The sequence below is a fragment of the Acanthopagrus latus genome, chromosome 6, assembly GCF_904848185.1.
Source record: "Acanthopagrus latus isolate v.2019 chromosome 6, fAcaLat1.1, whole genome shotgun sequence".
Lineage (NCBI taxonomy): Eukaryota > Metazoa > Chordata > Actinopteri > Spariformes > Sparidae > Acanthopagrus > Acanthopagrus latus.
Genome location: NC_051044.1, coordinates 12,283,964 through 12,306,992, shown reverse-complemented (window position 1 = coordinate 12,306,992; position 23,029 = coordinate 12,283,964). Strand labels below are relative to the sequence as shown.

General features: G+C 41.4%; 1 protein-coding gene across 4 annotated transcripts in view; it reads left to right on the top strand.

Moving 5' to 3' along the window:
- The first annotated feature begins 507 nt into the window (after positions 1-507).
- The window catches only part of LOC119021857 (protein phosphatase 1 regulatory subunit 1A-like), a 36,614-nt gene continuing 14,092 nt past the window's right edge, over positions 508-23,029 (top strand). The window contains exons 1-6 of one of the 4 annotated variants that reach the window (XM_037102395.1): positions 508-549; positions 1,214-1,259; positions 2,634-2,698; positions 2,834-2,921; positions 6,437-6,528; positions 17,577-17,637. In XM_037102395.1, the coding sequence (XP_036958290.1) occupies positions 523-549; positions 1,214-1,259; positions 2,634-2,698; positions 2,834-2,921; positions 6,437-6,528; positions 17,577-17,637 (379 nt within the window). In that variant the 5' untranslated portion in view covers positions 508-522. Of the gene's footprint in view, positions 550-1,048; positions 1,260-2,633; positions 2,699-2,784; positions 2,922-6,436; positions 6,529-17,576; positions 17,638-23,029 lie in introns of those variants that run through there. The other 3 variants (XM_037102397.1, XM_037102398.1, XM_037102396.1) reach the window with 3 other exon arrangements.

Here is a 23,029-nt window from a genome sequence, read left to right as displayed (position 1 = left end):
TAATGGCTCGATTTGAGGACTGTAAAGTGAAGGATGCACAAAAAAAAGATACGTACAGCAACACATATATCAAAAATAATACCAAAATGTATCACTGAACATCACGTCTCTATAACCCATAGTCATCTGTGGTACATGGATTATCTGGTTTTATCAATCTTGAGTTTAATGTAAAGCGATGCACAGCTCTGCCCTACAGACCAGTGGCGGATGGTGAGTTGAATGTGTGGTGAATTTACAGGCCACCTAGGGAAGCAGTGTGCAATAAGCCTCAGCACTAATTAAAACACAGCAACATGCAATTACTCTACGCTTTCACGGTAACCGCAGCCAATTACTGGGAGGGGAAGCACGTCAATCCCTCTTAGGAAGAGTCTTTTATTAGCCTGACCTCCAGTCCTCATTTATGAGCCCAGAAGACAAAATTAAGAATAAATATGCAACGTTTTGACAGGTGGCCCCTCGATTTTTATTTTCACTCAACTGCTAACGTATCAGCGCAGTCTGTTTTTCTGACTGTTAATGAAGTTGGAGTTGAAGTTGAAGTTGGTAGGCAGTTTAGAGTGAGCAAGATTTAAGCAATTAAGTTAACAATGATGATGATTTGGTCATTCAGTACTTGTGTATTGTGTGTTTTGGGATTCAATCTTCTCATTTTATGTTGCTTAACAACATTTGAAATATATGTTAGATATGTCGACCATTTTCTATCTATTTGTGTTTTCAGTTTTCAAATGTGTGTTTTCAAATTTCAGTTTAGTCGACAAGCTAACAATTTAGCTAATTTTGGATTTAGAGACAACTGCTCACCACCGGCTTCAGAGGTCTACTCGGCAATACTACCTGAAAACACCTGTGTGACAACGTAAATCTTGAATAAAATTCTGTTCAGTGCAACAGCTACCATAACTATAGACTAGAGTTGATGTAACACTGAACACAATTACCACCTTTAGCTGATAATCCTTGTTAGCCTGTTAGGAAGGCTAATGCTAATCACTGTAGGTAGCCAGGGTCAACTACACAAACACAGAAGCAAACATTTACGGGGGGGGGTCCAGTATAACATTCAAGCATTCAATAGATATAGCCTATTACCATAATGTTTTTATTATTGTTGTTATGGGTTGTTGTTGCATTAATGTTGCTAGACTAGAGCATTTCTGCGTGTGTAGCTACATCCTAGCTAACCAGTTCTTATTTATGCTAACAGTCACAGAAAATGCTGGCCGTGCTCCAACATGTGCGTGTAGACTCAGGTAAGATTTATGATTCATTCTTAATAGTTGTAAACAATATGATCAATATCTAGGGACTGAAAGTGAGTTGGCAAAGATTAAATAGTTCTTAGTCAGAGCTTGTCGACTAGCTAGTGGATTAAACCAGAGAGTGTTGCTAACATAACCCTTGCTAGTCAGTCTTTTATTAAATAAGCTACACATTTAAATGACCCTACATGCGCTGAGATCTTCCTGCTCAAATGCTGCTTTATGAAAAGCCATCGTCAGTTACTCATATTAACAGTGCCACGTAACTATTTCAGCTGTGCTTAAAACACAGTTTTGTTATTTTAAGAACATGGTTAATGGTTTAAAATGGGCCATATACTATAAGCAAATAACTTTTGGGACAGTCTTTCCCCATAAGTAAACTGCTGAATTTTGACTGTTTGCTGAGAATCGTTGATTAGGTGAACTTATGTTTAAATGTCAGGGAATAACTCACCAGGAAAATCCCTAGCTATTACCTATTCAAAAAGAGAGAGCCACCATCAGGATGTGAAACAATGTGATAAATTGTGATGCAACGAGTCCAATGACTAAGAAATATTAGAAAGAAATTGGGTTAAAAAACGAAACATATTTAGACAAAAAGATCAAACAAAGAGAGAGATCGGGCGTGGACGCTGCTGTCCACGCAGCTGTAGCCTCTGATCCGACAGCTGAGTTAAAGAAAGACTCATCTGAATTTCATGAGTCTGCAGGAGGGCTCAGGGAAAAAGTCTGTGTGTGCAGCAATTATAACAGTCACACAGACAGACAGAGAGATAAAGAGAGAGAGAGGGGGGTGAGACAGACTGATACAAATTTATAAATATTACTGTTATATTTGTTCTGCTGTATACAGTAACTTCACAGAAAAAAAAAGTGAACGGCAGTCATCAGATATCTTGTCCTTCTGTATCTATGGCTTGCTGACCTTTCCCTGACAGCCCTCACTGGTCATCATCTTGGAAGGCGGCCACCTTGAAAGGCGGAGCGGAAGGTCTCAGCCGTTACCGGCCGCGGACATGACACAGCACAATTTGTCACACACAACAAACCTTAATGGCTACCGGCTGGGTGAAGGATCTTGTTTAGAAAAAAACACTGTCAATGTCACGGGGGAAAGTGCAGCGGCGTGCTCTCCTGAAGTGTTACTTTACTCTACAGTTAACCAGTTGTGTACCATCCATTACAGTCTATTAAACTCCAGTCAGTGAACAAAACACAAATCTGGTGCTACCTTTTATTATTTGTATTGGTTTTTAAGGAAGAGACCTTTCTTGATACAGAGTGATTGGAATCATGTTTTTTCGTCACTTTGCAACCCTCAACATTGTTTTTCATCTCGTCTTATGTGCTGCCAAGAAGACTGCCACTGTTTGGGGAGGTGGTATTTTTCATATTCCTCAAAAGGACATTTTCTGAGCTGCTTTGTAACTAAAATGTCCACCTCTTGTGAGTGTGTGTGTGTGTGTGTGTGTGTGTGTGTGTGTGTGCACGAATGTGTGTTCCTACCTAGACTGCCAGACGCTGTTCAGCTCAGAATCAGCTGGCTTTTAAATGTGTAGTTCCAGGACAGCTTGCAGCGCATCAAACTGGGCCACCGAAATACACCTGGCAGCCATCGGAAGAATCCAACAGCTCCTTTATCAGCAGGTGAAACTCTCCTCTCTCGTGTCTGGTTTCAGGATTAGATAGATTTTGTGTTTTTGTTCAAAGTGTGAGAGGACCGTAAAATCATCTTCACTGCTTTAGGACTCTGTCTCTCATATTGTACATTTTTGCAACAAATCCGATGACAAATTTAAAAAATCTCAAATGAGAAAAAACAGATGTGGTGTGCAATGTGATAGATCTCAATTTTATGTTGTGACCACGTCAGACTTAAAGGTCCAGTTGTAAGAAAAGTTGATTTTAGAGTCTCATTCCAAACTCAAAATATACTGACCCTTAGGTTTCTGAACTCATCAAATACTGAAGCTTTTGGATTGTGTGATCGGGTTGGCTGCCCACACAAACTAACAAATAGGACCTTTGAGGTGTGGGTAGGTTCAGTTTTGTTAGGATAATGGCAAGATCATGATTTGGGGTAAAATACAAAGTTTTGTCACCAGAAAAATCACAATTTCCCAGCATCTCACTAAATATACTTGCTTATCAAAGACTTCTGTAGATGGTGACCTCGCCTGCCTCGCCACACCCCAACTCCTCTTCCTCCAAATACGAAGGTCAGCTCATTGAACTAATCACAACTACATCACTTTTTAACTTTTTGATATTATATTATGCATTAAAGGTAATCACTCATTGTAACCATTTCAGAAATGGCTGGACCAAGACTGTGATACATATTAGGGCTACCAACATTCAAGTTTCTGCACGTAGACGTTCCTACCGAACTGAAATAAATGGAAACCAATGACAGAAATTTCAATATTACATCATTAATTTGAAAAACAGCATAAAACATCATAAGCCTACACAATTGTAAACTCTGAATAAATACTGCCGTGGTCCTTCATTTGACCACAATGTCATACTATGCAGCACACTACCCTCTATTGTAAGCAATAATTGGCCTGATGAATTAAGGCAGTTGGTATTGAAGATGTCTGTGGGTGGTTCGGTTTGATGATTCCAAGTAGTATTCACGCCTGTTAGTGGCTTTTTCATTCAGTCTTCTTCACATGACTTGCAATGGATAATACTTTGTCATTTGATCACAAGGAATAACAGAAGACAGTGGAGTGGGTTCAAAATGAGCTTGAGTACCCTCGCTGCATGATATCTGATGAAAATCTTGTGGCAGGGACCATAAAAACACAAAATATTTTTTTAAAAAAATGCTGTATTTTATTGCTAATAAACAAAACCGTCACAAATCTGTGGGAGACTATACGCATGGCTGTGGGCTTTTTTTTTCTGTGAAGCTTTCTCAACCAGAGACACAAACACTTCGCTGGTATTAGGATATAAGACAGACTGTATAATTTGACTCTGGTTTTCACACTATAAACATCAGAGATTGTATAGCGGGAAAATATGCAGCCAGCTGTTCTCATCTCTTCTTCCTCACACACAGACACACACACTCACACAGAGCACATGGCCGTTATTAACACACATTCCTGCTTTGATGACAAAGACATTTGGGAAAAGCTCTTATTACAGCTGCAACATTTTATTATCACTCTCACTCTTTCTGTCAGCACCAAGAAAATGGTAATGTGTCTTTTATATGAGGACAGTTTGGGGTGTGTTTCTAGCAGAGCTACAGGCGTTAATGGCCGAGTTGAAAAGAGAAAAAAGGTTTCTGATGTTGTTTTATTAATTTATAAAATGGATATAGATGGAGCAGGTTCTTTAAGCCAGAGATTCACCTGGTGAGGGAAAATACTATCTTTATCCAGCTTACTGTAGGTCATTCCCATCCTACTGGGTTAGTTTTACAGAGTTATGGGCCACACATGGGCACTCTCCTGTAGTCTGGGGCTTGCGCCATATGGCAACAGTGAGCCTGGTTCAATTCCAGCTGGTGAGCTTTTATGATAGGACACCCCCAGCCCCCCTATCTCTTGGTCTGTCCTCATATTTCCTCTCTGTCTCAAATGGGCGCTAGCATGTAGAGCTGGGGTTGGTAAAATAGTAGAAACTAGCAAGAGCAAGCTTAAATCTGAATGTATATGCCCTGTTACAGCTGCATACTTGTTCTTTGGTTCAGGGCTGTGTGCTTTGTGCTAATGGGTTAGCTACTGTGTCACAGTCTGTTACAGCAGCACATCTGTTACTTGGTTCAGGGGCAGTGTGCTTTGTCCTGTTGTGTTATAGTAGCTGTTAAATGGCATGCTCAGGGGCTATGTACTGTAAGAGCAGTGCATTGTTGTCATTACTTACTGTATCGAACCATCTCAAAAAATGCTTCTAAAATAACTTAGCAACCCTAGCTTATGGACAAAATGTCTAAGAAAATGTTACTAATACAGACATCTCTAAATCATCTCTAAAGCAACCGTCAGTGTCCGGAGGAAACTGTGACTGTGTCTGTACATTAATTTCCAAGATAAGCCTTCAGCTTTGGAATGAAATGTTATGGATTCACAGTGTAATTTTCATGTGATTACCGGTGTCAATGTGAATGGGAAAGCTGGCACACAGTTAAAACGTAACTTAGACAATGAAAATTTTTCTAGGGGTTTAAATGCCTAGTTAACCCCCCCCAAAAAAAAAAAAATAAAAAAAAATACTGCAAATCTGTTACAACACAGCAGTCATATGCTGTCTGGCCAGTGTCGGGTATCAGGGCCCAGTAGACGTGTGATGTAGGGACACTCTGAGGCGATCAATAAAAACTGTGCTGGCCAGGCGACAGCGGGGACAGGCTTGGTCAGAACAAAGCTCAGATGACCATTTCACAGCTTATCTTCAATCCTGTTCATGTGGCCTTTTTTTATGAAACAAACTGCAGTGAGTAAAATAGAAGTAAAAATTTACAGTGCTAGTGGTATATATACCGCACATATATATAACATGTGTGAGATATGTGTGAGAGAGAGAGTCTCTATATGTGATTTAAGCATGTGTAGGAAGGGGATTTTCAAAAACACTTTTTCTCTTAAAGCAGAAGCGCCCAAAAGATAAAGAGAGAGAGGATGTGTTTGTCATCCTTGCTCTCCCGTCTGTGCAGGGGCTGCTGCAGAACAGCCCTGATCTCAGACATCCAATACAGATAGAAAGAAATGTGACAAGAGGGTGGGACTTTGGTGAAAGGGAGTCGGGCACAGCGAATGAGAGCGAAGGAGAGGTGTTCCTAGCCCAGAATGCCCTTGCCTCAGCGCTGAGAGCCGGGAGAGACGGAGAGGAAGGAGAGTGAGACACCAGCAGGTGCTGAGGATAGAAAGAAAAAGGGTGTAACTGAAATAAGGGTGTCAAGAACAGCTAGATAATTAGGGAAAAGTGTGTTAAATGATAAAAGAATATACTCAGACAGGAAGTGTAAAATAATCCTAATCTTTCCTAAGCTGGAGCCCACTTATTTTCTTTCTCAACCATCATCACTGAGCTCTTCATCCTCTTTTTCTCCAACGGATTCTCTTCGCTCGGATCATACCTCCTCTTCCTCCTCCTCCTCCTCCTCCTCCTCCTCCTGTTCGCCCTGTCCTCCTCTTTGACAGAAAGAGCCACCATGGAAACCGGGAGCCCCAGGAAGATACAGTTCACCGTCCCCCTACTGGACACCCACCTGGACCCAGAGGCAGCTGAACAGGTGAGGTGGAGGGGACAGTAGAAGGGGAGGATGTAGTTTAGGACTTCTAGGGTTTGAAGAGTTTTTTTTTTGTTCCATGCCTTGTGACATGACAGGACTTTTAGAGGAAATGTATGCTTCATAACTTGCAAAAGATGGAGCAAAAAAAAACAACAAAAAAGCTGAGAAACGTTTATTCCAGTCGTCAAAGCGAGCAGGTGCAGACGCAGCTGAGCAACTCGAGAGGAATAAAAAAGCTCGGTGAGCTGTGTACAAAAATGCCAGAGAACAGTCTGAGGAGAAACCGCTGCTTCACAGAAACCACATAATGAGTTTCTATTACTCCCCGGCACCTTATTAACAAGCTGTCTTTTCAATGCAGCGATCATGATGCATTTACGATTGATTTTTTTTTCCCCACCTCCACTCACAGCGTGGCTGGTTCTTAGAGACGCGGCGCCTCAGCAGTGTTAAGAAGGAGTGTTGCAGTGTATGGATCTGTCTCCGGGGGTTTGGTGTTGTTTTGGTTTTGAGTTACTGGCTGCGCAGTGAGATACTGACAGAAGTTAGCTGGTGTCACAAGATAAACTTGTTATAAATCAAATACAGTTTCTTCACATTAGTCTTAAACATGTTGTTAGATTGTCAGACTGGGGGAAGTATTTGAATCCCTTATCGTAGAATCATATAAACACAACATCACTTAAAAAAAAAAAAGACGCAAGAGCCAAGAGCTTCTGTTAGTGACAGAAAAAATCCCAGTGGGTGCAATTCCCGTGTCTTTAGAGAGTGTAGTGAAAAGACGTGTCCCATTTTCTCATTTTATAAATATAACATGAACAGGACAGGTCATTCATAATGAATGAGCCTCGAGTAAAAAAAACAGCAAAGATTCATGAGTCCATGCTCGTCACTCCCTCTCTCTGCTGTTCACTTCTCCAAACTGTAACTGTGAGGCTTTAGGTTTTCAGGAGGAGCGTCGTTCACGTGTGTGTTATGTGAGTTTGTCCTTGTGAGGACACTTAATTAGATGGTTTCGGGACACAGTGCAGTCTGGGTAAGTTCAAGGAGAGTTACAGCTACTGGCATGATTAAGTTTCATAACTTTGTGAGGCTCTGACATGAGAGACTGCTGATTTATTTGCATGATAGTGGGTTTGCACTTGCATTTGAGATAGAGCTTTGCGAGTGTGTGTTTCCAAGGTTTTTAAGGAATGAACGGCAGTGATATACGGCAAATGAGACTTTTCATAAAAGCTCCGCTCAGCTGGAGAAAATTACCTGTAAGTGAAGTCGCCTCCATCCACACAGGAAGGAAAACAGCTTTAATGCACTCGTCATTTCTACATTCTGTGTTGTTTGTGTTTGCAGTCCTTAAGTACAAAATGTCCTCCTGACGTGATTTCATTCTTATTTACTCTCGATACTTTTTAAAATGTTTTTTGGTAATGTCAGACTAGCTTTAATGCAGGTTTGTTGACACTGATGAATGACAACAAAAATTAAATGCCAAAGTGAAAACAGATCTGACTGATCAAAATTGATAACAGATATAAAAAAACAAAAACAAAAACGGGAACATCAGTATTTACTCCCTTTTCATAAACCTGAATTGTCATCGAAGATATTAGAGTACAGAAGCAACTCCGTCTCCCATTTACACCACTTTCAATCCCACAATTCATTTCTTTGCATCTAATTTACGTGAAAATTACTGTTTGTGAGTCTACAGCTGTCAGCGGTGACAGAAGATGATGATCGCCAGTGTCCAAAATCTCCTCCTGAGTCTAACATGTGCCGAAAATATATACGAACCAGAGAGAAACGATCAATGTGAAAAAGTATAGTCATTGATTATGGGGATGGTTCCGTGAAACCTAACAACACTCTAATTACCCGCCAGTCAAGCAGAAACACAGCAGCCTCTGCAACCGTCTTCAGCCCTTCAACAGATTATCAAAGGTTAACACCACTCCTGTCGATCTGATTGAAAATATATTCAGATCCGGCTGGATTGTATCTTCTGAGTGAGGTGGTTGCACATGGTTGTTTTTATTCTGAGTGGGCTGTTTTAGTGATCATTAGAGAACTATAAAGGTCCATGGAAATGCCTCTATGTTATGTATTTCTCAGAGACAGCTGACACGCTCACGGCATGATCGAAGAAACTATTTTTGGCCTGACTTCAAATCAATACAAAAAACAAATTCACATGCTGTTCTGATACATTTCTAACAAAGTGGCTCAAGAGAGTGTCTGCCTGTCTCCCTGCATTGCTGCTACCTGTAGCATCAAATCACACGTACTGTTACTAAGGTAACCACAAGTGTTGTCAAATCAGCTGAAGGGGCTGACATCTTCAGGTTTGTAGTGTTAATGGATCTCCTAGCAGAGAGCTCATTGTGTTGCTGTCTGAATGGAGAATCATTTCTATGTGCGTAATTGTCCTGAGTGATGTTGGAGACACAAATTGGTGCCTGTGGTACATCTGTTAAAACGAATTTTGTCAGTGCATCCTTTCACTACATTCGTCTCTTTTACATTTTCTTCCTTTCCGTTGCTCAGGACTCCCCGTCTGCCCTGTTTGCCCACTGTCTGTATTTATTTAGCCACATATCTGATCCCGGTCCACAACCATTCAATACAGAATCTTAAACACCTCCAGCCTGGTGTTTACCTACTTCTTCACCAGCGGACAGATCGCATCTAAGCTGTATACAAGTAAAATTCAGTTTACTTCTTCTGCAAAGACTCAAGAGAGTTCTTAGCTCACAGTCCTGATATGTATGGCTAAAGCTTGGCTGATTTCCATTGAGACTTCACCCTTCTAAGAGGCATTTTCTATTTACTCCGAGACCACTGTGAGTGGCCACTGATCCTGTATGGCCTGATGGGCCTTAAGTGTGTGGTTTTGTGTGTGTGTGTGTGTGAGATAGAGAGAGAGAGACAAAAGAGGGTTATGACCGATGACCGAGACAGACTGCCCGACAGCGAAACAGTCAGATGTAAAGTAAAAGAAAAAAAAAAACAACAACAAAAAGGAAATGTGTGTGTGTGTGTGTGTGTGTGCGCTTGTCTCTGTGTTTGCAAGCACACTTATGAATGTCACGCCAGGGGGGCTTCACCCATGGTTCAGTAATCCCTGCAACCTGACACCTCCCAGCGTGGTGAATCAGCCTCCGTGGAGAACCACACGTCAGTCAGAGCCGCCTCCCCGAGGTCTGACCCTCACAACAACAGCACACACTCATCCTCTTATCCACACACAGACACAGTGTGTGCCACCTTTATCTTAACCTTACACCAGAGCTCGCTGTGTGCTTACGAGCACATACTGACTGTACCTAACAGAGGCCAAGACCCAACGGAGTCAGTGGATGACGTAAAAGACAGTGACTTCTGAAAATATTTGGATATTCCTGTCACTTTTAGAAGTTGGTATTGCTTGTTTTTAAGTAGAAATACTGCAGTATTACAGTTTTACAGATTGATAGACTTGTTTGACATTTTTTGGAAATATGCTTATTGCAAAGGATTAGATGAGATGATCAATTCCACCCTCATATCCGGTCAATTAAATATGAAGATGGGGCCAGGGGGCATTTAGCTTAGCTTAGCATAACTGTAAACAGGGAAACAGGTAACCTGGCCTTTTCTTAAGGTAAGAAAAAGCCTGACAGAGACAACAAGACTGTGACACAACATAACATATCACAGTCTTGCTAGGAAGTGGTGAAATAGGCATATTATATATATATACACTAATGAATCCTTTATTAGGCTCTGAAACTGCTGCAGCAGATGATCTGTGAACCAATCATGTTAACACCAGGGTATTGTTTTTATACATAATTGACTCAGCTGGTTAATTAAACTCAATTTGCTCTTTCCTTGTTTAAAGCTTTCAGTGACAGTGTTGTTCTGAGAAAACGACGGTGGATATTGAGCTCATTCATTACCTGTGTCATTTAAATGAGGGGCACTTACTTGAAAAAACTACATTCAGAGATGAAAGCAGTATTGTGCCTGCTGAGATGATGAATCGTGACATTGTCGAGGTGATGGTCTTTTATTACGCGCGTTTCAGGGCCGACAATTTCCTCCCTAATATTCCCAACGCGACGCATCAGACCCTCTTTGTCCTTCACCGAGAACAAAACAATTACTCTGTATTGCCTCAGAAGGGCCATTTCCCTAAGAAGAGGTTTTGATAGTTGTGGATTAAATTTATTACCATCCTATGAATATCTCTTGCACATTGAGGCAATCAAGAACCACTGCACTGAAAATAAATGGCTTTAACCAGGAGATGTACTCATTACGGTCTCGTACAGTTAGAAATAGTACATTTTTTATTTGTACCTATTAGTGCTTTGTGGCCAAACCCCTCCCCAGAACAGTGATTGTATGTTTATAGATTTCATAGTAACTGTTACGAGTTACGGCAGGCCTGTCAGACTTTGGATTTCTTCACATGCTGAAGAAGCAGTGTGCCTGGGGCTACAGTGTTGAGATGTTTTTTTTATTTCTTTCTTGTGTTAGAAAAAAGGGTTAAAATGTCCAAAATAGACAATCTCAAATGTTTCCAACGATATTCAAACCAAGACAAATCCACGCGTTTACTCAGGGTAACAGTGCGTTTCATTTGGACACTTTGAATTTAATGCAAATAAAACTTTACCTCGTCAGTCAACATTTGAGTCATTTGAGTAACATCAGAATTTGTTCAGCAATGGTGACTGTCTAACGGTGTGTGTCTGTGTGTGTGAATTCTGGTCAGCCCTCACTAAACTCAGCACTCACCACTCACCAAAGACTCGGCTCCCCCTCAGAAAAAGCACATTTTCACATGTAAGCTGTTTTGCATCTGAGCTTTGTCAACTATATACAAACCTGCTTTTGTTAACTTCTGTGTGAGAAGACCCATGGATTAAAAAAATACCAAAAAAAATATAATAATTCCAGTGGAAAGTGACCTGAGTTGGAGGTGTTTTATGATAAAACTGCTACTATGGTAAGTACCTTTGTTATCCTTAGCAAAGATGAAAATGATTTTGGATCTGCTATAGCGATTAAATTACACCTTGTGCAGTGCATCTCCCCCCTGCTCCCCCCAGCGCAGTGCTTGGGATGATAATCATGAAGAGAGAGGATGATAAGAGGATAAGAGGACTGTTACAGGGAGACAAAAGACTGATAGAAAGTGAGAGGGAGCCAGTGAAGTAAAGAAAACTGAGATAAATGAAAGTAGAAGTCAATGATCTGGATTTTCAACATCCTTTTCTTCATTAATTCCCTTATTCAGAGCCAAATGGGAGAACAGTTGGAGAGAGTCTGTGAGGATTTATAATGGATGAGCACTGATTTTAGCCTGAACAATGCTAAGATCATATTTCAAATGATGAAGGATGTTGAGTCGCATGAATCTCTGGGCATTGTGCTGGATCTCTGACAGCTCAGCATTACGCAGGCCCACCCGATAACAAGGTGTTGGAAAAGGTTTTCTTCAACCTTTAGTTCTGCTGCAATTTGCAGGATGTGAGTGCCCTTTTTCTGAGCTGAGCCGAGCTGAGTGGGGGAAAAAACACATTGTGCTGGTGAAGGTCGCGGGGTAACTCTGATATGACAGGATTTCAAAAACTACCAGAGTTTCTCAAAGGCAGACCCAGGTTAGGAGGTAAAGGGCTTCATTTTGAACTGAAAACTTTTCTACCTTGTAGCCATCCCAGTGTGTGGCACTTGCTATCCATTGTATTTTGGCTGAATTTGAAAACCCCTCTGGATTGATTACAGTGGAGTCAGATCACCTGTGTGCTGGTTGAGGCGACTGGCTCCTAATTAAGGAGTGAAATCAGCTTGGGACATTCCCCCCCGAGCCAATCAGGGTGTGTCGGCGCACTTTTTTTGTGAGGGCTTAAGAGAGGTGCGGAGAGTATCGTTCCAGTCTGAGTCTGCCCCTGACATGCTGCAGACCTGATCCCCATAGACCCTCAGCCAGAAACTCTGGTCAGTTTGGGCCCCGCTGAGATTTCTTTGCTGCCCTGTTTTCTAGTTGAGAGAAATTGTGTGAAACCAGTTGAGTGACCAGCAATCTCCCTTCAACAAGGCTACCTGCACCCGAGCTGGGCTTATTTGTGCAAGTGTATTGCTTGCCTTTCAAATAACCCAGTGCCTGCAAGTTTTCTTTGGTTTGTTTATCATAACTGAACCTGTAATTTTCCCACTTTTCATATATATATCCAAGTATCCTGGATTCTGTGTAAATGTGTGCTTTTTGGTCATATTTTTAATTTGTGTTGGGGCTGATTTGTAAGATTTTTACTGGCAGTACCGCCACAACCTCTGTCACCTCAATTAGTCTTGAGATCCTAGGGTCTAATTTGTTTCCAAGCTATACAGTCTGTGCAATAGCTGGTACATAATTCACTTCCCTGGAAATTTAAATGCATTTGTGAGTTGGCATACTATACATTGACAAAATCTAAGAATATGTTAGATATCACCATAGAGACCACACAGTAACGCTAACCTCCAGTGTGTGCATTTTTTTTGTTTTGTTTTTTTCTTTTCTCAAATTGAAAAATAGATTTTTACATGTTGCCAATTGTCAAAAGTCCATGACAGAAGATGACACACTGACTCTGTTTGCTCTCTATCATTGATGTTGAGAATGGTACAATGAAACAACATTATCTCTCCTGAGCTCTAAGTGCATCCAGCTTTCTTTTGCTGGAGTTTTTTGTTCATATGAAGTCTGACATGGAGTCACACCAGACATAAGTTGAGTCACTTTAACGAACATGTCTTGGTTTATAAATTACTTTTCAGCAAACATAGGGAACACAGACCGAAACACTGTGAAGTCGTTACCGACATTTAGTTTGTGAGCACATCTGAGGTCTGTGAGACGTCATACATTAGAAAGTAAAACCAATATCAGCACAGCATCAGGGGTTAAATGATGAAATACTTTGACTCCACTGTCTCTCGGTGACCTAAATTTTCCAGCCAAGGGTATTTTGTCTGCTGCCCCCTCGCAGCAAGACTATCAGGCATGCACAGATTTTCCTGCCCACCCATCACTTTTTCTGAGGCTGTTTTTGTTCCTCGTTGCGAGAAGTGACAGAACTGCATTTTAAATGGACTGTGGGTTGAAAGGCAGGCGTGGCGGTTGGAGGGCTGAGCCTGTCCAGTAAGCGGTGGTATTTGTGCAAGCGAAGGATCAGGGAGTTCGCTCTGCCGCCGGGTGAGGAGAATAACAATGACTCTGGGCATAATCAGTTCTACACAGACATGGCTCGTTGTGTTTTCTAGGTGGGCTGGGCGTTGGAATTGCTTAATTGCTTACACAAGAATTCTGAAGAAAAAAATCAATACAACGCCTTTTAAAAAAAGCGGGACTTACAGTTTGATTTGACCTGACCCCTAGGTGGACACTCTTGGACTCAATTAGTACAATCATTTGTAATGTTAAGCTTTGACTGGCTGTTCGTTTGAACACCATCTCATATATTAAAATAACAGTCCACTATAATGTGTTTCTGAAACATTTTAGGTAAGAAATAAGCCCTGCTGCTGAATGTGTCTTCATTTTAACTCGACAAGGCTTAGTTTAGTTTAGTTTTCTGGAGTTTCCAGAGGCCTTGATTTGCATCAGTAGCCTAGACTTTAACACTACGTTAATGAGGAACAGGCAATGCAATGCCCCGTCTCTCAAAACTCTACCAAAATGCAAGGGTGCTTACATAGACAATAAATGGAAAGTGGGGGAGTGACTGATCCTGTTGACAGCCTTATGGAGTTGCATGAAGCCTTATCAATTTTAAGTTGACTTTGAACAAATGTTTCCTCTATCAAAGTGAGTGATGTATTTTCTGAACTTCCAGACCCTTTTTTTTTTCTTTAAAGCGTTAAGGAAACCAGGTTTGGGGAAAGATTTTGGATGGTTGTGGTCTTTACTTGAATCAAGTTTTTAATTATTGAGTCACTGATATGTTTATGCCAAAAAAACAAACAAACATGAAAGTATTATCAGTGCAACGGTAATTTTGTTCCATCCGTATATTGCATGGTTCAAATCAGTGTGTTCCAAGTCTAGATTAGTTGGCTGCAATCACACCTGGCATCGTGACTCGTATGCAACTGGAGTGATTGCTTGTTATTGGATTTAGCTTCCCCTGCGAGATTTATCACATTGTCTGTGCTCAGAGTGCGACTTGCTGGTGAGGCTGACCGCGGCTGCTCAGTGCCTCATCTTCGTTGGTTACTAAAGGCATGAGTCAGAAAGGCAGATGGGAATCATAGATATTTTTATGGATGGATCCGCGTCTTTAAATCACCAAATCTTGTTCCCGCCTGAATTTGTTTGTGGTTGATTACTGATGGATCGCTTTCCAATGATCCACCTGTACCTGTGTTTATGGCAGCCTAAGCATAGACGTGACTATCATGACAGTATCGTGATCAATGCAGAGAGGAAAAACGGCTAAATCGCAAGTGTATAAAGAAGGCAGCAGTGCTTCTGACAGGGAACACTGAATAGTAACACATACATCTCTGGATATGAGGTCAGTGATTTCCCTGAAAAAAGTGAAAAAAAAAAAGGAGGAAAAAAAAAACCAGCAAAACATTGTCAGCGTTGTAAAGAAAGGAAAAGCCGCTCAGGGCCTCGTGCTATTCACACTGCCTTCCTGTTCTCTGCGGCTGTGATTTTGAAAGGTAACAAAGATGATGAAGCCTCTTCAAGCTTGAATACCCAATTAAACTGTGATACTGAGCCACTCAGTTTTCATTACTGCCCATTATTTCTGCAGTTACATCTGTATTTCCACATCTTCTGTAAAGTAAAAGCTAATCAAACAAGGTCGAACAACATGCAGAGCTCAGGGAGATACTGTGTAAGGTCTAAGCGAAAAAGAAAAAAGAGCCACATTCTAGCTGAACTGAGTCTGAAGTGATGTTTTGTGCCTCGAAGTGCTTTTTTTATTTTTTTATTTAATACTTTACTCATGTGTTTTGTTCAGCACAGCAAAGCCTCAAAGCCAAAACTGTACCTTTTGGAATGGAAAACCAAGGGCACTGATTCAACTCCTCGCTTTAAATGTAACTTTGAGTGCACCTGTGAAAAAAAGATGCCCCGTCCTTTTCTTCCTCTCCATCCTAGACTCTCAGAGCAGCTACAACTTCAGCTTGTTGTTTTTGTTTTTTTTTTTGCACAATTTTGATCTTTAGTTTCCCGATAGAAAAGATTTCATTTGCCATAATACTTGACGCTGCCCTGTGTAGGCTGAGGTTAAGCTGCGTGGCTGACTGCACAGCCCTGTAAGTGCACAAGCAGCACTTAGAGAAGAAGATGCATGGAGGCCTGGAGCTCCAGTGACTTCCAGTATTAGTCAGCAACTGTGTCAGCAATGTGGTAGGTGTGTGCGTGTGTGTGTGTGTGTGTGTGAAAAGATGATTGTCTGTTTAAGTTCCTATATCACAGCCCTTTAGGTTTATGGAGCAGTAAAATGGTAATAACCTTATCCTGGAGGCGACTGAAAATTAATCACCCCAATCACTTCTGTAGGAGAGTTTTTTTGCAGACTTTATGTATTACTCCTCTGCCAAGGAGGTCATGTTTTCACCCACGTCTGCTGGTTGGTTCATCAGCAGGATTGCACAAAATCTACTCAACGGATTTCCATGAAAATTAGATGGAGGATGGATCTCAACCCAGGATAGAACCCATGAACTTTTGGTGCAGCTCAGGATAAAGGGACAGATCTATGGAGTTTATATACCATTATTCCTTGAAGATGCATTTTGTGAGAGTTGGGATTCCCCACAAAGGGGACTGGCGGAGCTCTCATGAGTGCCATTCTTTTATTTGATATCTGCAGAACCACGCAGTATATTTCACTTTTGAAGCTGTCCATCAGCCTGCGGTTAATTGTAAGCGTATTGATAAGACTGAAGTCCAGATAGGAGACGAGTGAAATGTGTGTTTGGTGTTGGTTGGTCACCAAAATCTGAAAACTTCTGGCATGGAACTGGATCAAAAGTGCTGATGAATGTATATTTTGCACAATTTGTACAAACTTGGTGGTTGCACATGTGAATTTACAGCACAGTCAAAGTGATGGAAAAGCAAGTTTCTGCAAAACCACATAAGCGGAAACTTTACGTTTCTTTTTGATTCAGGTTACAGTATTTATTTCCCTCTTCCATATGCCAAAGAACAGGCTTGAAATGCGGTCGCCTATGTGGCAGCCTTGTCACCTGTAACTACATCAACATCACCTCCACTTTCTGATTTGAAAGTCAGGTCATAAACATGTAGTGTGAAGCTGATATAACATGTTTTGTAAGAATGTAAATCTGGCATATAGCCTGTGACATGAATGTATTTATTTGTGGTTTAGCAGCTAACATTTTTGCCTGTTGCTACCAAGTATGTTATACTTATACCTGTCCAGTACCAGCATGTATCAGGCTCAATGGAAATCTCAAAGTGGTTTAAAAATAACAAAGGTTGCTCACATAAACGGCTATACTGTTGATGATTTGGAGTGAGATGTGCATTTACTTCCAGAAATTATCCCAGGCTCCACCATAGCTGCCTCACACTGCTAGTCATGAGCCTAGAGGCAAAGTATGTGGTTTGCAGGGTGTCCTGCTGACCTCACTGTCAGATTCAGCACCGCTCTCCATCAGCTCAGGCCTCGTCAAAGTGCACGACAACCAAGCCCAAAATATGCATCAGTCAGGCTGTGTCATTGGCTCTCAGACTGATGCTGAGTTGGCGTCTGATACTGAGACAGCAGACACTCCCTGACTGGCTGACTACACACACATGCAAATTTCAGTACACTGCTTAGCATTTCCATTGGTTGAGCCAATACAACCCATGAGAGATCCAAGCCTGTGTGAAATTAGAGCCTGAAGAAAGATCATTGAGTATCACACTTCAAACTTAAAGATCGAGATCAGCTGTTTAAGGTTTTGAGGTGGTTAATGTTGTGCCTTTTGAAACGCGACAAAGCATGTTTTTATTCTCACTTCTGAATGAAACTGTTCTTCTTTTTCAGATCAGAAGACGCAGACCAACACCTGCCACTTTAGTGGCATCCAGTGATCAATCTTCACCCGGTAAGACTTTTGCATCCTTTGTTGCTTTATTCATTTGAACGAGATGTTTTTCACTCAGGCAGGAGTCTGAGTGGGCCTTAGCCCAACATATGTCACGCTGAGAACATAAAAACATGGACCCAAATGCAAGAGCCGGAAAATCCGTTACGGATTATTCAAAATAAACCAGGAACAGGATAACTGAACAGCAGGATAAGGCAAACACAACAGATGACTCAACAAAGACTAAGTAACAAAGGAATGAGGTGCAGGTGGAGAGCGGTGGAGAAACACAGGTGAGGGGAGTGAGTGGAGGAAACAAGAGAGCAGGGAAGGAGCTGATAAGCTGGGAAGAACACTGGGAACATGGCTGGGCCATCGAAGGTGATGCAGCGCAGGTGTTTAGGGAAACTAGGGTGGGGTAGAGCACAGGAGGGAAACAACAAAAGACAGAACATAACACAAAACAGAACATTTTATTGTGGTGAGAGTTGCTCAGCTCATTGAAAATGCAACCCAAGTAAACCTCAACTTAAACCAAGGCTTTGGAAAAGTTACTTCCTGTCTGTCTTTTCTGAAACACTTTACCTTGATCTTAGTGGAAAACATCATGAAGTCAAGGAAAGATGTGAAGGAAACCAGAAAAGACAACTTTTTTAGGATGGTATTATCTACTTTTGTTCAGTGTATCTTCTGCTAAAGGACATAGGAAAGGGAGCAGTGGCACACCTCTCCGTCACATTTGTAGAAACTGACAAGCTGTTATCACAGCTGCCACTTAGATACTTCCAGGTCATTTCACTCAGTTATGAACAATTCTCAGCAAAAAAATAGTCTATGAAACTGCAGCCCAAATGTTAACCTTGTGGTGTTTTTGTCACCACATGGGTGATGAACCCCGACACTGTGATTAATGCAGGTACACAGGCCCACGCGCTAACGAGGCACCGGAGCCACAATATGCTTCATGATATTCCAGAGCATTTGTATTTCTTATTCTGATTGCTGTCATGTACAGCAGCGTCTCAACTCGATTATGCACCAAATGAATCTTCCTGCTGCAGCAGAGAGCTGCATAAACAGCCGTGTGTGTGTGTCCTCTCACGGGACCTTAATGATCAAACATAACGGAGCCCCTCGAGAGAGTTATCTCGTTCGATGACTCATCCACTCGCTCCCTGTTTCTCTCTCTGCCCCCACTGTGCTCCGGTGTGTGAGTGTGTAATGTGACCCAGTACAGAATTAAAAGAAGATCAGCTGGGAGTGTTGGGCGGCAAGAGTAATTCTCAAGGTGAGAAAACAGACGGCGGTATTCTCTGTCTTGGATGAATGAATAAATTAGAGGTGATGCCTCATTGAGGATACCAGCAGAGAACGATGTTGTGGTGTTTTTTAAATCACAGCATTTTATCACTGAGGGTTGAAGTTTAGTGTTTCGTTTTATCTTAAGAACAACTATCCTTCTAATTGGGTCTGATCAAAATCAGTGCCTGTGATCTTTTTGCTGGATGTGTGCGCAGGATTGCACGTGCATGTGCTTGTGTTTGATTCAGTAATTGGATGCCGAGCATGCAGAGGGTCTGAGTCAACCTTGATCTCTGAATAACAAGTGCAGCGAGAAACCCTCAACAATCCTCCTGCTCAGTACATCAGAGACAAGACGAGAGAAAAGAGAGAGGGAGAAACTTAAGAGGCCATCAAGTGGAGACATAATCTGTGAAGTGAAGGAATGTGGCACAAATTATTATAATAAAACCTTGATATACTGTATTGGACATACTGTGTTCTTTAACTCTCACATTCATTTTGCATGAATTTAAACTTATTGGGTTTGTGGTTCTGCCTCCATAAATTAAGTTCCAAGCATGAAAAGAAAGTTCTTTGAACTAAACTCTGATTTGAAAGGTTTGATTTTCGGTTAATGATCCACAGAAGAACAAAGACGAGAAGGTTGAAGATGCCTTCGGATAAAAGAGTCCCTGGATTATTTTCTGAGAAAACGTCAGATGGTTCTTAAACAAGTTACAGAACTTTTCTCAAATGTACTGTAATACTTTACAGCGGGTTTAAGTGTGGTTTTTAGCTGTGTTGCCTGGTCTTGTTTTTAGCTGCATCAGTTATAATTGGCCTCTTTTTTTATTATGTGGTTCTCTGTTTCTGTAATGCTGATTTTCCCAATTAAATTGTGATCTGAAATGTAATTTCCTGGATTATGTTCACAGACAACATTTTTAGCCATTCCAGGCTTCGTCGATGCCAGTATCAAGCAGTCCATCTGTTGTTCCACCACTTTGGTCCAGACTGAAATTTCTCAACTACAATTCGATGGATTTCCGGCCTTTTTCTTCCAGACAGTCATGGTTCCAAGGCAGTGAATCCTAATGACTCTGGTCGTTGACTTTACCGCTGGTGCAAGCAAATGGTTGACATGTTTGGTTTTGAAAGACATATCTCATCAACTATTCGATGGATTGCCAAAATCCAAAACAAAAGGCAGCCAGTAAGTCTGGCAACAAAACCAAAGTAGAGACCAAAAGCAAAGTACAAATCAGTAAAACATAGGCAGCAAACACAGGAACATAGAAACAGGATGAAAACAAATGAAATGTAACACAGATGAGCAGGAAGAAAGGGGGGGAAACAGACAAAGACAGGAAGTTGAGCGTAAAATATGACATATGCAAATAAAAACTGAGGACCATGATGTGTTGACTGCATGTGATGGCTTTGGATTAATGACACCTGATAGTTTCTTTATGAACTTCACTTTCACGTCGCTAACTTGACTGCCATCACACAGGAAACCTCCTGGGGAAATGAAGAACAACTTTATTATTTCATGACCATCTTTCTTTTCGTGGCCTTCATCTGGGTTATCTAAATGCGTCGGTGTCATAATGAAGTTGTTTTCTACACAATAAATGTCTAGACGAGATACTGAGACCATTTTCCTATTCTTCAGAATTACTTTTATGTCCGATCTAATCTAATCTGATCTATTTTCCATCATCAGGGGTGGTGACAGAGTTTGGCAAAAGAAGCGTCTCCAGTCGAGAGCTGTGTGACATGTTTAACATTGATTTGTATTTAATCTCACACTGGACTGCATCTTGCTGTGTGTGTCGTCCACAATGAAAAATTATTGACAGACAGCCGGGTCATGGAGAGACTACAGACAGGAAAAAAGAGAGGTTTGGACAGAGGGTTTGACAGCAGAGGCGAAGACAGACATTGAATCAGACACAGACACATTCAGAGACCAAGACATTTACTGTGAGTGTGTGTGTGTGTGTGTGAGTGTGTGTGTGTGTGTGTGTGTGTGTGTGTGTGTGTGTCACAAAGGAGGGGGGGGGGATGGGAAGGAACAGATATGATGATGGTGATGATGAGGGAGAGGAGCGGTGCTGGTGCAGTAATGGTGTGCCCCACATCAGACAGACAGAGCGTTGCATTATTTAATGCTCTGCAGATTTCCCCGCCCTGTGCACTGTGAACCCCGACAGCGCATCAGAGGAGCAGCCACAGATGTTGGGCCGACTGAGGTTCAGGCTGTAGGCTAAACGAAGAGGAAGCTGAAATTGGTATAAGAGCGTGCTCGGTTTGATTCCTCCCTGCAGAGGAGACTGACTCTTTTGAGGAGATTTGTGTCTTTATCTACCGATTCCTGGAGATAGACAAAGACAGAACTTGAGTGAGATAGAATAAAGCGTATCAAAAATGAAACAGTAAGATTCATCGTAGCATGTAAAACTTAGTCCACTATCTTTTATTTTGTGTTTCCCGATGAGCTGCTAGCATTTTAGCTGGAAATTTCAGCAGCAATGTATCGTTTTCAGTCTTCTGAAGGGAGAAAAAAAACTACATGACCACATAAAACATCAGGTTATGAAGCCCTTTAAGTGAGATTCTTCATCTCTACCAGCAGCAGCAGGTCCGTGGGTCAGTGGTGGAGTGTGATGTGCCACTCAAGACAGACATCAATGACTATTAAGCACATATTTCTTGCTATAAACATAAGCAGCTCAGTAGATTCAGTTACAATGATCAGTTTTTCCAAAGATACATTTATTTTTATTTTTTTAATTTCAATATTGTGCAGCCTGTATTCATCTGACTTTTTGTATTTTGGGGAACTTTTTTATTAGATACAATACAGTAAAACTGACAGCAAATGAAAGGAGAGAAAGAGATGGCATGCAACAAGGGTACAACAGTATGTCATAATGCTCAGTTCTGTGATACTTCCCATTGGGTTTCTGAGGCTGAAGAGAAGTGAGGCTGATAAAAGTGTCTGTGTTTTGGTGTTTTGTTCATTTCATGAAAAGAAATGGTTCAGCAATTTAGGAAATGAGCTAATATTTTGTCTTGCCTAGATTTCCATATAAAGACTGATGATGCTTGCTTAGTTTCGCAGAAACAGTGGAAACTTTACTTTTGTCATTTTAATGTCAGGCAAATTATACATATATTTAGATATGGCTAGAGGAGGATTCTACTTTGGATTACAGTAACTTGTGTAAGTAAGATAAGTGATGTAACTCATGTACCTGACACCACCCACGTATCATTATACATGTTACATCACTCGCGTAATGAACATGACATCAGTTATGTAATTCGTGTATGTTCACTTACTTACATAACAGGAATTATAACCAGAATACTCTTGACTCTAAATCTGAAACGGGATGCAAACCCTAGTCTCTGGACGAGAAGTCCTGTGAATGACCCACCCAGCCACCCTGGGCCACCGCCTGGATTGGACTCTCTTGCTCTTTATACACCACTAGACGGGTGCTTCAAGAACTGATGTGACAGGTGTATCTACAGCTTCACACTCTGGCCACTGATAGGCTACAGTATGTGAAGCGCTGGCAGTAAGAATGGGCTGGACATTTGGGTGCTTTTTTACAATGCTGCTGCTGGCATGACTGTCTTCACATTCCCTTTCCTCAACTGACAGATCTTTGCTTAATTCTAACACTCTGTACGCATGAAATAGATCCTTGTCCTCCTGCACTGGTACCACCGAGGTTAAAAAGAATCTTCAGGTTCATAGGTCTTTTTTGTAAGCAAACAAGCAAATTTGTGTTAGATTTGTGCGCAAGATATTGAGGAGATAATATCAGTTTGAGTGGAGTTAGTTGCCGGTTTGCTTAAACTGAAATATGTGGGTGGTTCAGAGGAGGAACAACGTTTTCCTTTGAAATTAAAATAAAGGAGCCACGTGTTTATTATTTGTACAGAAAGGGAGACAGGCAATCTCTTTTCCTCCCCCACTTTTCTCTCCCCTTTGTGTCGCAACAGTAAACAACTGCGAAAAGAACAAACATGAAACAGCCCGTTAAAATGCACGACAGGCCGCGTGCAGACTTCCATTTCTTTTCCATTTAAGCTCGCTACAGTTTTCTTG